This window comes from Populus nigra, chromosome 1, assembly GCF_951802175.1.
Source record: "Populus nigra chromosome 1, ddPopNigr1.1, whole genome shotgun sequence".
Classification (NCBI taxonomy): domain Eukaryota; kingdom Viridiplantae; phylum Streptophyta; class Magnoliopsida; order Malpighiales; family Salicaceae; genus Populus; species Populus nigra.
Window position 1 is genome coordinate 312131 of NC_084852.1, and position 17131 is coordinate 329261.

Consider the following 17131-nt stretch of genomic DNA (forward strand, 5'->3'; position numbering starts at 1 on the left):
TTACTAGAACTTAATTTAATATGCTTAATTTGCAAACAAAATAAAGCATAATTAAACTTAATTTTTATATATTTAAAATATTGTTGATCAGACATGCCTGTGATCTCATCAGTTACAATATTTAAATATTCTAGTATTAAGGGTAATAAAAGAAGTTTGTTTCCTTAGATATTTAAATTTTAAGGTCAATTATTATTCTTCAAATTTTAAGAAATTTCTTGATTAAATCCAAACATCAAAGAAAATTCATGATAAATGTTTTCTCTCCCTTGATAGGGAAAAAATGGAAGTTGATGGAGAGAGTTACACAACACAACAACAACAACATTTCTAAGAATTAGAGTTTGAGAGCGATTCTATTGCTATAATCAACCAATCAACTCTTAAAGTTTCCCTTTTTGTTTTTGTGTGGAACTTGAGAATCATAAGAATAAAATCAATGGCCAGAACATATATAGAACAGAGGCACTGCATGCTAATTTAGCCTCTCTTTTTTACAGCCAACAATATTGAGATTGCCACAAAACATTCTTGCATGCTCACTCACTAGTTGTAAACTCCACACTTTAATTGTAACATCCCCAAAATTTCAAACAATTTATTTGAAATTCATAATTTTTTTTTTACAAAAATTTCGGCAAGGTTTCCTCTAATTCAATCTATTTCAAGTTATTGATAATATCAACATCAATCCCTAATAAATGATTTTCACAATTTAGTATTTTTATTTTACTATAACATTTTTCAATCAACAATATTCACATTCTCTAACATATCAATTCAAAAAAATAATCATGTTAACTAAAACAAAGAAAGATAATTATCTTAACAATTATACACATAATCATAGATTATAGATTTAATATATTTCTTTCAATCATATTTGATCTTTTAAGTATTATTATTATACAAATGATATTAATCGCATGCTTTTATATATTAATCGCGCGCGTGTATTACCATTATAATTAGAAAATAATTACACAAAAAAATACAAGTTGAATAAACTAGTTCATTTAAGTTCATACATACACAACAAAATGATCTTCAAAATATACATGAGGTATTATTATTATTATTATTATTATTATTATTATTATTATTATTAATTTACATGACCAAAAGATCTACTAGTAATAAGGGTAGACTCTAAGGCTATTAGGATGCACGGTATTAAGATGAACCTGCATAATGATTTAAAAGATAATCATGATCAATTAGAGCATTTAAATTTGGTGTTTACACACACACACACACACACACGTTAGTTACTCACAAAAAAAATTTTAAATTTACTGCCCATCTCCCAAGTAGTAGTCACAAATCAATAATCTAAAAATCCAACTAGCCGAGGAATAGAGCTCCCAGGTTGGACAATCAGTTAATCAATTGGTCATAGTCTCCTTTATTATCCCTAACCAAGGTAGTTAATATCTTATGCTTGATCCTTGGTAAGCCAAAACTGTTCGTGGCTAGTACTTACAAAAGGTTCTCTTTAGTGGAGGTGTGGACTCTCCGATGCTTAAATAAGTATCTTTTTAGAGAGAGAAAATACAATAATATTTTAGAGAGAGATGCTCTGAAAATATATATACAATGGAGAATGAAGATTGTGAACCTTTATTTTGAAGATCTTATGGTATATTTATAGCACATGAGTCTTGTCATTTTATGTAAAGGAGAGCATGCATTGTAATTATCCTGAAAATATTTAATGAGAGATAAATATTTCTTATATTTATATTAATATTTGATGGAAATATGGTGGGTTCTTGGAGGACTTTTATACACCTAAAAAGGTATAGGGTGATTACAGTTTAAGATCTCAAATGTAACTAAGCTTATTGAGACTCTTCCTCAAGGTTAGACCCAGGGGAGATTGGTCATTCCCCTGAACATGTCAATGGAGGATAGTCGTTACATTGAATTTGTTTAACAATCAAGTCCAAATGTCTTAGGTTTGATAAAAGTCTGGTATGCTTGTCAGACTCATTTTATCTTGGATTTGATTGATTGTCAAGTTCAAGTGCTGAGTTTGATATAGAGTCATAAACCTTAAGATCAATTGAGGAAGTGTTTTAAAATTATTTACTAGTTTTAAAATAATTGTTTCAATGTGAATTATTTACTGGTTGATATTTATTTTTTTAATGTTTTTAAATTATTTTGATGTGTTGATGTTAAAAGTAAATTTTAAAAAATAAAAAAATATTACCTTAATATATTTCTAAATAAAAAGCAATTAAATTTTTTTTTACCGAAACACCTCTTTCATTATAATTCTGAAATTCCCTTTGGCTACGAAAAAATCTCATTTTACCGGATACCATAAGACGGATATTGCAAGCATCAGCTTATTCATATCATATAGATGCGGACTGCATGCATGCATGCTCTGCAGGAGTTGCAATGCCCTTTCATAATCTTGAATTAGCTATAGATTTAATTGGAGAGGAACATGCCGCCATGTACATCCTGATCAATGAGAAATAGAATTGGTGGCATGTTCGTCTCACCCACCTGCCAAAGTTCTCCATGCATGGTGTGTCTGTCTCTCTGTGTGTCTGCTACAACCAGACCATAATTTTCGAAGTTGGCAAAGTGTCGGTTCCGACATTAGTATAAAACTTAAACAAACCTTCGAATTATGGAAAATGTACCCGCTAGCTACCTCTAAACCAACGGTCCAACATGATTTCAGGCAAAAATAAAATTAAAGGAGGCTGGAAAAACATTATTCTGTTACACCCATCGCATTGCTTTCTAGATTACAATGTTTTGCTTTTTCTTTTTGCTATTGAATTTTTATTCTGATTTTTTTTAATTTCTTTTTTGTTGTTGTTAATTTTACCTTCTAATACTAGAGTGGTTGAGATTTTGGATACATAATTTATTTTGTTTTATTTTACCTTTCTATAGGGCTAACATGGTTTATGAGTTTTTTCAAAATAACTCAAGTACCTCGACTTACATGTTAAGATGGTGTATGTTGAATAACTCAATTTTATCTTTTAATATTAAAATATTTAAGAATTTGGCTTTATAATTTATTTCTTTTTATTTTATCTTTCTATAGGTTTAACATGGTTTGCCATGGTAATCGAGGTTGCTCCAGTTTATGAGTTTGGTATATTATTTTTATTTTATTTTAATCGAACTTAACTTTTTTATCGTCTATTTTTCTCTCATATTGTTAAAAAATTAATTTTAGAGAAAAATCTACTATTAAATTTTATAAAGTCCATGGATATATTTATAGGTTTGGCTGGTATACCTCGTTCGCAGGTATAATGAATTTAACTTTCTTTCTTTCTTTTTTAATCTCAAATTTTTATAGAAGTTTTCAAAAGTTTTTTTTCTTAGCAGCCATGAAATCGCTACTCCGATTATTGAATCTTTAAATTTTACAATTAAAATTTTATCATAATTTTCAACAATCATATATATATATATATATATATATATATATATATATAGTTTAATGGCCAAGATAGATGCCACGAGTGCACAATTCTTCAACAACTAACTTGGTAAGTTATTGATCTGGTCCTCATTTGATCCCTGTATTTTTAGTGAAATAATCACTTAGTCCCTTTTGTTCAAGTGTTTATATTATCATGTTTATTTCTAATTTAGTTCTTCTGTTGTTTTTTTTTTCATAACAATTTTATTTTTAAATTTTAATAAAAATATATAATTTCACATACTATATACAAAATTAGAAACACATTTAAAATTATAATTTAAGAGATTCCAGAAAAGAAAAGAAATTATTAGTTTAACTTTTTATCAAGGGTCTAACTTATAATTCTTAAAACTAGAAGCACCAATTACAATCTCACAGAAAATAAAAAATAATAATTTACTCATATGTTATCCATCTCTATCAACCCCTCCTACAAGTTAAGGAATCTTCTCGTCAACAATTACGTTTACTTGGAATTATGGTATGATTTATTTTTTTAAGTGATTTTTAAACTGGTTTTTATCTAAAAAAAAATATTAAATTAATATTATTTTAAATGTTTTTTTTTATGATTTCAATGCACTGATATATAAAATAAATAAATAATTTTAATATATTTTTATTTGAAAAGTACAAACACACGCTTAAACATTCTATATCCTAATAATCTTAAAAGAAAAAGGAAAACAAAAAAAGAAAGAGAAAACCAACGGTCCCGGTTACCAGTCAACCCCCAGCAAAACCCCGTCGGCCACTCCAGTCCAAGAAAAAACAATCCATCACCGTTAGTACCGGTTATTTACAAAAATGACATTTCTTCTCACAAAAGAAACAGCCTGCCTTCCTCCCCTCAGCTCCATCCCCGTCCCCTCCTCCAAGAAATAAAAAATCCAAACTCCTATATTAAAGAGAGACACAGACCTTGATATTCCTTACTTCTTAATAACTTTCTCTTTCCTTCAATTCAGAACCAGATGCATCTCTACAATGCGTGGTTGCCACCACCGGTGGCGGAGGAGACGAAGAAAGAGAAAGACTCCTTCCGTCGCGTCCTGAACTCTGTTAAAGATTCTTACAAACCTGACGATCCTGATTCCGTTTACTCCACTCTCAAATGGGTTTCCGTCCTCGAACTGTTAGTCTCCGCCTCTTTTGAATTCAGTTTTATTTGATTCTAATCGAGTGTTAGCTAGTTAATTAATTACTGTTAATCACAGTTTTATCAAGGCGAAGAGCGAGTTGAATTTGGAAGATGTAGCTGAGCTCGTTCAAATTGGAATTGAATTGTTCAATATTTCGCAGAATAAGCTTTATGCTCAGGTATTATTATGATTTACGACTCACGACCTTGTTTAATGCTGATTAATTATTTAATTATGATAATTATCTCTCTTTTTTATTGAGTTTGAATGGCGGAATTTTTTATTTTTTTTTAGGTGAGATGGGGAAATTTGTTAGTGAGAGTGTTGAATAAGTATAGAAAGAAGTTGGCTTTCAAAGTACAATGGAGGCCGTTGTATGATACTCTAATTCATACTCATTTTTCAAGGTTAGTTTTTTTTTTTTTGCGAGTTTATATTGGTAATTTTAGTGTTTATGATTTGTATAATGATGTGCATTACAGGAATACTGGTCCAGAAGGGTGGAGATTGAGACAAAGGCATTTTCAGACTATTACTTCACTTGTTCGGTCCTGCCGGAGATTCTTTCCAGTTGGTTCGGCTTTGGAGATTTGGAACGAGTTTAGGTGACTTCGAAGTTTTCAAATTGGTTTTCACTGCTCTATTGCTTTTTATGGTTGCTAAATGCAGTACTGGAACACATATATGGTGTTATCTAGGTTTTTATACTTTATTATTTCAATGGTAAATGGAATCCAATTTAGAAATTGAAAAAAACAACTAGAAAGGCTGGTTTTGTTCATTTAGCCTATGCGATTGTAAAACAGCCAAGACAAAAAGCCTGAAAAAGCATTAATTAAATTATATGATGGTGCAATCCATCCTTGAAGAATCTGGTGGCATCATAAAGTTTCTACAATTTCGTTGTTCACTCCTGGAAATGTTCTTGAAATAAACTTGCAGTTCTCTATTGGAAAATCCATGGCACAATTCAGCCTTTGAAGGATCGGGGTTTGTGAGACTGTTTCTACCTACAAACTTGGAGAACCAGGACTTCTATACTGAGTATGTGATGCATAGTTTTTGGAATTCTTAATTCTTTAGGGTTTTTGGACATGTTGTTGGAACAAGTTTTATAACCTATTGTTGACATGGCAGTGCTTGGGTTAAAAAAAGTTTGGACTCGTGGGACTCAATACCAAATTCCCAATTCTGGAACAACCAGTGGGCAGCTGTCATAGCACGTGTTATTAAAAACTACAACTTTATCAACTGGGAATGCTTCTTACCAACGCTTTTTAGTAGATACCTGAACATGTTCGAGGTGAGCTTATGTATGTTTTATCTAATCTTTTATCAGTCTCTAGGTTGGGGGAATAGAAGTTCTTGACTTGCATGATGTTTAGATTTGAGGAGTAGAGGTGCATGAGTGGTAGGATTTCCTTCTTCTTCAACATTTGGAATTATAGCTCATAATGATAGCAAAGACAAGTTAAATCATGCTGCTGAATTTTTTTAAACCCTATGTAGTTAGTACTTCATAAGTACCTGTAGTAGGGGAAAGGATGGGAAGAGGAACAGGAGGAGAGAACCTCTTCCCCGAATCCACTAAAGATATGCATTGACAAATTAACTATGAGATAGTTTGCAAGCAAGGATTCCTTGTTGGAAGGTTTTTTTTATAAATATTCTACAACATCAAGAAGAGGGAAGAAGCAGGGACAGTTGGAATACAGAGGATCTAGAACTCTTCACTCTTTGCAAATTTACTTAAATATTTTAAATGTGGGAATGGAATCAGTGTACAAAACATATGATCAAATGCTGCGTGCATTTAAATGAGGCTTGACTTTAATTCTCTATCTCTTGCCATAAGAAAATTTATTGCTCTTGTTTTGCTTGAGTTCTCTGTCGATATCAATCTACTTCTTGCCATTCTGATTTTCCACTATCATGCTTTAATCTGGCAATCAAAGGTTCCTGTGGCAAATGGAAGTGCTTCATATCCATTTTCTGTTGACGTTCCAAGATATACAAGATTCTTATTCTCCAATAAAACTGCCACCCCAGCAAAGGCCATTGCAAAGTCAATTGTAAGATCAATAAACATGGCCATCCATTTTGTTGATTTCCACAATTGATCTCATCTGAGTGTTGTCTATATCATCATCCTATGTTATTTCATTGCGGATTCAGGTCTATCTGCTTAAACCTGGTAGTGCAGCTCAGCAGCATTTCGAGAAATTGATCAACCTCTTAGAACAGTTTGTTCACTAACATACAAATACTCTAATTATCATTTCCAACCATGTGAATTGTTCATAGTTCTTACTTTTGGCTCGTTATTGTTTTTTATTTATTTAGATATTACCATCCCTCTAATGGAGGTCGCTGGACTTATTCATTGGAGAGGTTTTTGCTTAATTTGGTCATTACGTTCCAGAAGCGCTTACAGCGTGAGCAACAGTAAGGATATATCTGTATCTGTTTCGCTTGTACACGTGTTATGCATTTTCTTTAAGTTTGTTAGCTCAACTCTCACTATTCAAATATTAATGTTACAGGAGCACTGATAGCAGTAGACAGGCAGATATGTTTCTTGGAAGATCAGAAAGGACTTTTTTTGTCAATGTTTTGCTGAAGTTAATTGATCGCGGACAATATAGCAAAGATGAACATCTTTCTGAGACAGTTGCTGCAGCAACTTCCATTTTGTCATATGTGGAGCCAACTCTGGTTCTTCCATTTTTGGCATCTCGATTCCGTTTGGCCTTGGAGACGGTTAGTAGTGGTGCATGTGTTATTTTAGGGCCCACAATGCTAAAATTTGATAATGACCTTCTCTTCAAGGGATATTTAGTAGTCTCCTCTTCGGATTATGCCTCTTTCACCACATTAACTTGTCTTTTTCCAACCTTTGTGTCTAGTCAGATGACTGCCACCCACCAGTTGAAAACTGCAGTGATGTCAGTAGCATATGCAGGACGTTCTCTATGTCTCACATCTCTCTCAAGTATAGGTAAACAAGAGGATTGTGGTGGTGGTGATGATGCATATGTTGATCTTCTAACGATCTCATTATCAAATGCTTTACTTGGTATGGATGCTAATGATCCTCCCAAAACATTGGCAACCATGCAGTTACTTGGGTCTATATTTTCCAATGTAAGAGTTAAGGCCTTGATCTCATTTTCTCATTTATGTTTTATAGTTCTATGATTTATGACATGGTCATTTGCTATTCTATTTATAAATGCAGATTGCTACTTTGGATGATAACACCGATCAGTTATCGTTCTTGCCAATGATCCAGTTTTCTGAATGGTTGGATGAATTCTTATGTCGCTTATTTTCGTTACTTCAACATTTGGAACCTGGCAGTGTTCTGTAAGTAATAGCATTAAGTTTCTTATCTCTTTCTTGAATTTTCTGCATAACTTCATATACTTAGACATGCTGATTTGCCATTCTAGTTAGATCAACTCATTATCATTGTTATAGGAATGAAGGCCTACATTCATCAGCAACATCAGGAACTTTTCTTGTAGATGATGGTCCTTTCTACTATTGTATGCTTGAAATCTTGCTTGGAAGGCTATCAAAACCGCTATACAATCAGGTTTCAATTGTTTTCTTCATTCACAGTCACCATGTCCCCCTCCTTGGGTAGGAGATTGTTTTGTAAACTATTCCTTTCATGGTAGCAGGCTTTGAGAAAAATTGCAAAGTTTGTTAGGACAAACATTCTTCCTGGAGCGGTTGCAGAGGTTGGATTGCTTTGCTGTGCATGTGTTCATTCAAACCCGGAAGAGGCTGTTGCTTCTCTTGTTGATCCAATCTTGTCATCTGTTATATCCTCTTTGAAAGGAACACCTGCTACAGGGTTTGGAGGGAGCGGGATTCCTGATGCTAAAGTTTCAATTAAGGTTTTTTCATTTGTTAGATGGCATAAGTTATTAGATTTTATTTTTGCAGAAAGATTCTTACTGAAAATTGATGGCTTCTTTTCCAGGCAAAACCAACAATCTCTCCAGCTCTTGAAACAGCAATCGATTATCAATTGAAAATATTATCAGTTGCCATAAACTATGGAGGTCCTGCTCTTCTTCGTTACAAGAATCAATTCAAAGAGGCTATCGCGTTAGCTTTTGAATCTCCCTCTTGGAAGGTTTCAATTTACTTCCAGTAACTTGTTTGTTTTGTAATTGCAGATCCTACTCAAATGATTTTTGTTTGGATAGGGTGCATATTGGATATTTTGCTGAATATTTTAAATGGGTGTTTGTTTTTATTGTATTGCATTAACGACATATTTTTTTGTTGTGGAAAACTCTCTCATCATATGATAGGTTAATGGAGCTGGTGATCATCTCCTTCGATCCCTCCTTGGAAGCCTGATTGTTTATTATCCTATCGATCAATACAAGTGAGCTTATGTCTTTTCATCTATACATGTGATTGTGATAAATTCTTTCTGTAGGTTATTTATTCAACTCCCCTTTGAATTAAAAATTGAAGAATGTGGATTTCCTAGGTGCATTTCATGGCATCCAGCTGCTACGGCATTAGAAGAGTGGATCAGTGCAAAAGATTATAATAGTGATGAACCATTGATGGGCCCCAAGTGGCATGTTCCAAGTGATGATGAAGTTCAGTTCGCAAATGAACTTTTAAACCTTCATTTTCAATCAGCTTTAGATGACCTTTTGAAAATATGCCAAAATAAAATACATTCAGATGCAGGTAATCCTCCTTTCTTCTAATATAGTTTTCTTCTTGTATTTTTCTGATTTTGTGGTGAAATTCTTATCTTGAGAAGCTTAGGGCCTGTTTAGGAGTGTGGTAGATGTTGCTTTTCGCTTAGAAATGCATTAAAATATTTTTTTTTAATTCATTTATGACATCAGCATATCAATACAATCCAAAAACACCAAAAAAACTAATTTGAAGCTAAAAAAAATATTTTCAAAAATTTTCAAAAGCGCGGTTGAACCGCAATGCCAAACAGAGCCTCGCTAAGTCAGAAAACCAGTAAAAAATAATGGCCCTCTAGAAAACCTCTGAATTTGATGACTTTATATCAATGGATCAAAATATTTTAGGAAGGTTCATTCTACGATAAATCTCATACAACCATGTTCTAGTGTTCATGACTCCACATGTCTTAGTAGTTGAAGAATTTTCCCAAGTTATTGAATACATGCTGTTTTCCCATGTAAAGAAAATTGTCTTGACTTACATGTTGCAATTGATATTTCATTATTATTCTTTCACTAATTACATGCAACTTGTTAACAGGGAATGAGAAAGAGCACTTGAAAGTGACTCTTTTGCGAATTGATTCTTCATTGCAAGGGGTTTTATCTTGCTTACCTGATTTCAGCCCGTCCTCCAGGAATGGGATTGTTGAAGATACAAGTCATACTTCTTTCTTGATAGCCGGAGCAACTGGTTCAAGTGTTGGCAGCACTGGACTGCGTGAAAAAGCTGCTGAGATTATACATGCAGCTTGCAAGTAATGTTTGGATTTTAGTATTTATCTGGATATTATTTACCCATATTGAGCAAGTCCGAGTTGCTAAAATGCTGTTATATTTGCAACACTGGCAGATATATGTTAGAAGAAAAATCAGATGACAGCATCCTCTTGATACTCATTGTCCGTATTATGGATGCTTTGGGAAACTTTGGTAATGAACTTTATGTTTGGATGAATAAAATTCCTTTCAACTTTTTTGAGAGCTTAGAGTAGTTTTTCTGTACAACTATTTTCGACATCCTCCCTTTTCATCTCTTGACATGTGTATTTCATCTCCCAACCTCGGTCAAATAGGAAGTTTGGAGTATGAGGAGTGGTCGAATCACAGGCAGGCTTGGAAGTTGGAATCTGCTGCTATTTTAGAACCTCCAATGAATTTTATCGTTTCTTCTCATTCTCGAGGAAAAAAAAGGCAAGAAGTCCTGTCATGATAGTCCCTGTATTGTTACGTGAACTTTGCATTGGAGACTGGAATTTGAATGTTTAATCTAATCCATTTCAGGCCCAGGTGGGCTCTTATCGACAAAGCATACATGCATAGTACTTGGAGGTCATCACAATCCTCCTATCATCGGTTTCGTTCAAGCAGGAACTTCTCTCCACCAGATCATGCAATTCTTTTGATGGATGATCTGCTAAACCTTTCTTTGCATAGCTATGAAACTGTTCGTGCGTAAGTTGTTCAGTCTTTGATAATCCTTGGTTGATCAAACTGGATTTTCTTATGCATATATGATTCTATTGGGCAATACAGTTGCAAATGATTTTAACGTGCAATTCTTTTGATGGATGATCTGCTAAACCTTTCTTTGCATAGCTATGAAATTGTTCGTGTGTAAGTTGTTCAGTCTTCGATAATCATTGTGTGATCAAACTGGATTTTCATATGCGTATATGATTCTATTGGGTCATAGGGTTGCAAATGATTTTAACTAAAGGTTTGACTTGTTTACCATGAAAAACAATGAGTGTTCATATCATATCTGATATTCATTGTTAATCTTATGCCAGGCTTGCTGGAAAATCTCTGCTGAAAATGATTAAGAGATGGCCATCAATGATTTCAAACTGTGTTCTCTCACTTACTGAACACTTACAGAATCCCAGCTCACCAGAATATGCAGTGCTGGGTTCTTGTACAATCCTTTCTATGCAAACAGTTCTCAAGCATTTGACAACAGTAATATTCAGCACAAATTGGTTGCAATACATATCTGGAAATAAAATTATTTGATATGCCATCTTTTATTTCAGGATCCAAAAGCATTGTCTTCTTTTCTTCTTGGTATTCTTTCAAGGTGATCCTTGATTCCTTTTCTTATATATTGGAGGTTGTTGATAATTGTGAAGTCATATGGCTCTACCTTGCTTTTCCTTTTTGTTTTTGCAGCTCACATCATGAATCACTGAAAGCCCAGAAAGCGATTAATGAGGTCAAGGCTCTCATCAGTAGTAATTTAGGGTTGGGTCATTGAATTTTCTTCCTCTAATATTTGATTGCCAACAGCTTTTTGTTATGTACAACATCCAATTTTCGGGAGTGTCTAGAAGCATTTTCAGGACACCAGATAATCACATAGATGGACCAAATTTTGCTGATTTGGTTTCTCAAATTGGATCGATGAGTTTTGATTCTACTGGTTTGCATTGGCGGTAAAAATCTATTTCTTTGTTTACTTTCTATTTGCAGTTTGTGCTGAGCTGCCTGGAGAATTGCATTTAAGTTTATTATGAACTGTCTTGGCTTGTTTATGAAGGACCATGTATTGGCAGACTTAGAAATAGTGTCTGATTGATTAAGGATTACCTTTGATGCAAACTGCATGTATAGTTTTGACTGGAATTTTTGAAAATGCAGAAGCTCTATTTGTTCAAAACTCTTGGCCTTCAAATTGCCATGGATATTGGTTCAATTTCATTCCTTGTTGTTTTTACCTGGCAGGTATAACCTGATGGCTAACAGAGTTCTTCTATTGTTGGCTATGGGTTCTAGAAATGTTCCAAACATCTCTTCTAAAATCCTGAGTGAAACTGCTGGTGAGTACCTTCCCTGTCAGTTTGTGTGATTGACTCCTTGCCCTTTTCACCATCACTCTTTCCACAATTTAATGATATTATCATTCACAATTTCTTCAACATTGTCTTACTAATGCCTTTTCAGGTCACTTTCTTAAGAATTTAAAAAGTCAACTTCCTCAAACAAGGATACTAGCAATCTCAGCTCTAAATACACTATTAAAAGAATCGCCTTACAGACTCTCTGCTGAGAATCAGTCTGCAGTATCTGAGGAGTCACAAACACATGTCAAATCATCTCTAGAAGGGGCATTAAGTGAAATTTTTCAGGAAGAAGGGTTCTTTAATGAGACTTTGAATAGCCTGTCTCATGTTCATATAATCACTGATACTGAGAGCACATCTTCCCGAGGAAGTCACAGGAATTCTTCTATCCAAAGCCTTGCAGACAAATCAATTACCCGTTTCTATTTTGATTTTTCGTCTTCATGGCCACGTACTCCTAGTTGGATCTCTCTATTAGGAAGTGATACATTTTACTCCAGCTTTGCACGAATCTTTAAACGGCTAATACAAGAATGTGGCATGCCTGTCTTACTAGCACTTAAAGAAACATTGGAGGAGTTTGCAAATGCTAAGGAAAGGTCTAAGCAGTGTGTTGCTGCTGAAGCATTAGCTGGGGTGTTGCACTCTGATGTCAATGGTCTTTTAGGAGCATGGGACAGCTGGATAACAGTTCAGTTGCAGAGTATCATTCTTTCTCAGTCAGTGGAATCTATTCCAGAGTGGGCAGCTTGCATACGCTATTCAGTGACAGGAAAAGGAAAATATGGTACAAGAGTCCCCATCCTGAGGAAACAAATTTTAGACTGTTTGATGAAACCTTTACCTCCAGCTGTAAATACCACTGTTGTTGCAAAGCGCTACACTTTTCTTGCTGCTGCACTAATAGAAATATCCCCGCAAAAGATGCCAATGGCTGAGATAGAGCTCCATAACAAACTTATGAATGAGTTGTTGGATAACATGTGCCACTCATCAGCCCAAGTAAGCATGGCATTTTCATACATTTTGTTATTCTACTTTTCAAATTTTGTGTCTGCTGGCATATTTTGCCACTCTTGTGAATCATATGATTATGTTCTAGTAAGTTGAACTTCCTTTCTATTCCACGCATGAAAAAGGGAATGGAGGAAATAAGGAAGAAATTTAATTTTTTCCAAGGAAGAGATTGATCTTATGTAATGATGTCTGAAAAGAACAACCATATTTTTTGCATCCTTCTGTTTCTGTGACAGATTGAGTTGTTTTCTGATCTTGTTTCAATGGAAATTTGTCACGGAACAGGTAAGGGAAGCCATAGGTGTTACCTTGTCCGTGTTGTGCTCTAACATTCGTCTTCAGCTGTCATCTGCTCATGATTATTCACATGAAGGAGGCAGTGAGATTGACAATCAATTGAAAGAGGAAAAGTGGGTTTTTGTTCTGACTGACCGAGCATCTGATGTGGTCACAAATATTCAGAATACTAGCCCAGCAGACAACTTGGAGACTGATGGGCATATAGCTCTGCAAAACAGGTCTTTGAATGGGGATGCACTAGATGATGTTAAGTGGATGGAAACGGTATTAATCTTCAGAATAAATTTATATTTGCATCTATAACTATTAAGAATGACTGATTTATCAGTATATTTCTTGTTTGATGTAGCTATTTCATTTTATCATCTCAACGTTGAAGTCTGGGAGATCTTCTTATGTACTGGATGTTATCGTGCAATTTCTCTATCCTGTACTTTCTTTGCAGGTATTTATGGTGCTTTTTCATTGTTTGTGTTACTTGACTGGTCTTTGCCAGTGGTTTCCATCTAATTGCTGCATTGAGTGCTCCAATTTTCTGAACACCCCAACTCTTTTCCATGATTCCTTTTATGCTCGCCTACACTCTAGGGTTGGCTTACATATGTTTGGACACAAACAATAAGAATGACACTTTTTATTACAAAATAGATCAGAAAGGGGGAAAACATGGTTCCTTATTTGAGTAGAATAGCATTCTCTTTTGGCATGCAGTTTCCTTATTTGATCTTGCATGCAAGTCTTCCACCCAGAGCAGCACAAGCTGCGGTCATCTTGCCCACTTGTTGCTAGCATTTTGTTTTAGAGATTTTACAAACACAGATGCCAATGTGATGCACAATATTGTGGACTGCTTCAAATTATCTGGGCAATTTGATAGTGGTAACAGCATCCTTGAATTTATTTCCTTAATGTGCCTAATGTTGCTTCTGTGAAGGAAACATCAAATAAAGATTTGTCAACACTGGCAAAGGCATGTTTTGAATTGCTGAAATGGAGAATTTTCTTGGCACCTCATCTCCAGAGGGCTGTTTCAGTGATTCTTTCTTCTGCCAATGATTCTAACTGGCGGACCCGATCAGCTACTCTGACATATTTGCGTACTTTTATGTATAGGTAGTGTGCCTTTTCTGAATGCCTCATCTCTTACATTGTGGACTCCTTTTTATCATATTAAACATGCTAAACTCCTTTCTAGGCAAGCTATGAATTTTGCTTTGCATTTCCCACACAAGAATATGTATTAATTGTCTGTTGTGGATAACAATTTTATTTTCCGTGATATCATGTTTAACAAGATGTCTGTTATAGACCTGAATGTGAAAATATATTTTATCAGCTTGAATGTGATTAGAGCCATGTTGAGTATTTTCTGGGAATCAGCTTGAGCCTGTGGGTTAAGCGGGTATTTGTTATGTTGTGGATTATAATATAGTTGGCGTGCTCTTTTTATTACAGGCATACTTTCATCCTCTCAAATGTGGAAAAACAACAAATTTGGAGCACAGTTGAAAGTCTCCTGAGAGATAATCAAGTAGAGGCAAGTTCCTGGCTGAATCTTCAATTTAAAGAGTACTATAGATTTTTAGGTGCAAATGTAGATTAGCTGTTGAAGAATAATCATCTACTTTATTAATATTTAATAACTATCGACCTGACTGACTCTTATTTGTGATAAGAACTTGGACTCCCAAAATAAAATACAAGTACTGAAATACTAGGTCACCAGGTGCGTTCGGATAGTCCTTTATGCAAAGGTTTCTTTCATTGTGGGAGTTAGTGAGGGAATGAATTCCTTGGACAACAGGACTAGTCACTATTTTTGCTTTCAACATAAAAAGCTAAATTCTTGGTCAGGTAAGGGAGCATGCTGCAGCAGTTCTAGCAGGTTTGGTGAAGGGTGGGAATGAAGATCTTGCAAGAGACTTCCGTGAAAGAGCTTACTTGGAGGCAAAAACGATCATCCAAATGAAGAGAAAGCAGAGGTCATATCACTATCTAATGTTCTATAAGTTAGATTTATCTTTCACTGAGGATACAATTGTCATGCACACATTCATGCACTTGCTTTTGGGGTCTGCATGTCAAACTTGCAAGGCTGGTGTTTTGCGTTGAAATTTCTTTGAAAATTCGTTTCTTATTGAAGTCAAAATACTATACATGTTATTCGCCATCATCATGATTATTGTGAGTGGATCACTGCTGATATACCTTGTTTTCACATCCCCTCTGCTTTGAGTACACAAGCAACAAGTCCTGTTACGGATAATCTTGTAATTTTAACCTAAAGATTGTTCGCATGATTGCAGGAATCTAAAAAATCACCAATCTGTAGCATCTATTCATGGTGCAGTACTTGCTTTGGTGGCTTCTGTATTGTCAGTTCCATATGATATGCCCAGGTGTGTTCATGTTAATACAAGGAACTGATTGTATCATGTGTTTCCAGAATGATCCTATAATATTTTGGTTTTCGTATGAAATGGTGATGGTGTGCCACTAATGGAAAGTTCATAATCATGTCAGATCCTCTGTGTAGTTGAGTTGTCAAGTGATCTTTTTATTGTCATCCAACTAGCCAATCTGTATAATCAAAATAGTGATTTGGAGTAACAATAAGCCCAGTAGAGTTAAGGTATCCTAAAACACACCCTTGCTTAAGAAGATGGTCGAAGGGTTGTTTTCTGTGGTTCTTTTTTTATTTGTAATAACACCATCATGGATTATGTCAATCACGACAGCAGAAATGGGCTGATATGCTGGGGGTTTAGTGGAAGGAGACTTCGAATAGAAGTACCTGTATTGCTCAAGACTAGCTGAAGATCTCTCTCCCCCTCTCTCTGTTTTTTTTTCTTTCCTGGCATCTGTTATTAAACGAAGATTCTTTGAGGGTGACTAAAATATTTTTGAAACAAGTGAATGGCTTCGCGGTAACTATCCTATTTTCAGCTCTTGTAAACCACACCAGAAAGCCTTTTTGTGACTCTAACTTAGGGGATAGGATTGAAGAGATCTGATTGTTGATATTTCATTGAATAATTTATGAATACATATAAATATAATCCCATTGGCCCCTGTATTTTACCTGGTAATTTGTATCCTTTCAGTTGGTTGCCTGAGCATGTTACTTTGCTGGCTCGTTTTGGAGGAGAGCCATCACCTGTGAAATCTGCAGTTACAAAAGCAATCGCTGAGTTCCGGCGGACTCATGCGGATACATGGAATGTCCAGAAAGATTCATTTACTGAAGAGCAACTCGAGGTAGCTTTGTAAAAGTTTATCTTCTTAGATGCCTTAGGTTGTATTGGAGAATTTTAGTTACCTTGATTTTTAAACCTCTACTTATTTGATACTTGCAGGTTCTGGCTGATACGTCGTCTTCGTCGTCATATTTTGCTTGATATACATTGGGTTTCTAGTAAGAGAAGATACCATACTACTAATGATTGAAAAGGTTGTTACATCAATGATTGGAAGAACAGCAAGAAATTATGTAATTCTAGGGTGTGATTAATATGATAAGTCTTCATTTACATTATTCATATTTTCATTGCATAAGATATATGTTATTGCCAATAAATGAAAGGTGTCAGCCTATTTTGTGTTGTAATGCTCTTAAATAATTGGGTT

The 17131-nt window shown here is 34.7% G+C and overlaps 1 protein-coding gene across 1 annotated transcript; it reads left to right on the forward strand.

Moving 5' to 3' along the window:
• Positions 1 to 4277: 4277 nt before the first annotated feature.
• Positions 4278 to 17111, forward strand: LOC133690898 (proteasome activator subunit 4). The gene is made up of 35 exons (XM_062111180.1): positions 4278 to 4601; positions 4684 to 4786; positions 4903 to 5015; positions 5091 to 5213; positions 5551 to 5652; positions 5746 to 5911; positions 6564 to 6680; positions 6784 to 6851; positions 6952 to 7053; positions 7152 to 7368; positions 7519 to 7752; positions 7847 to 7974; positions 8089 to 8206; positions 8295 to 8513; positions 8600 to 8755; positions 8937 to 9013; positions 9122 to 9330; positions 9886 to 10102; positions 10198 to 10277; positions 10421 to 10538; positions 10629 to 10799; positions 11138 to 11306; positions 11381 to 11424; positions 11517 to 11559; positions 11634 to 11779; positions 12069 to 12163; positions 12288 to 13189; positions 13490 to 13768; positions 13854 to 13949; positions 14439 to 14617; positions 14960 to 15041; positions 15359 to 15486; positions 15811 to 15903; positions 16609 to 16762; positions 16861 to 17111. Exons 1-35 carry the CDS (start codon positions 4441 to 4443, stop codon positions 16900 to 16902), a joined length of 5451 nt encoding a protein of 1816 aa, XP_061967164.1. The 5' UTR covers positions 4278 to 4440; the 3' UTR covers positions 16903 to 17111.
• The last annotated feature ends 20 nt before the right edge of the window (positions 17112 to 17131 follow it).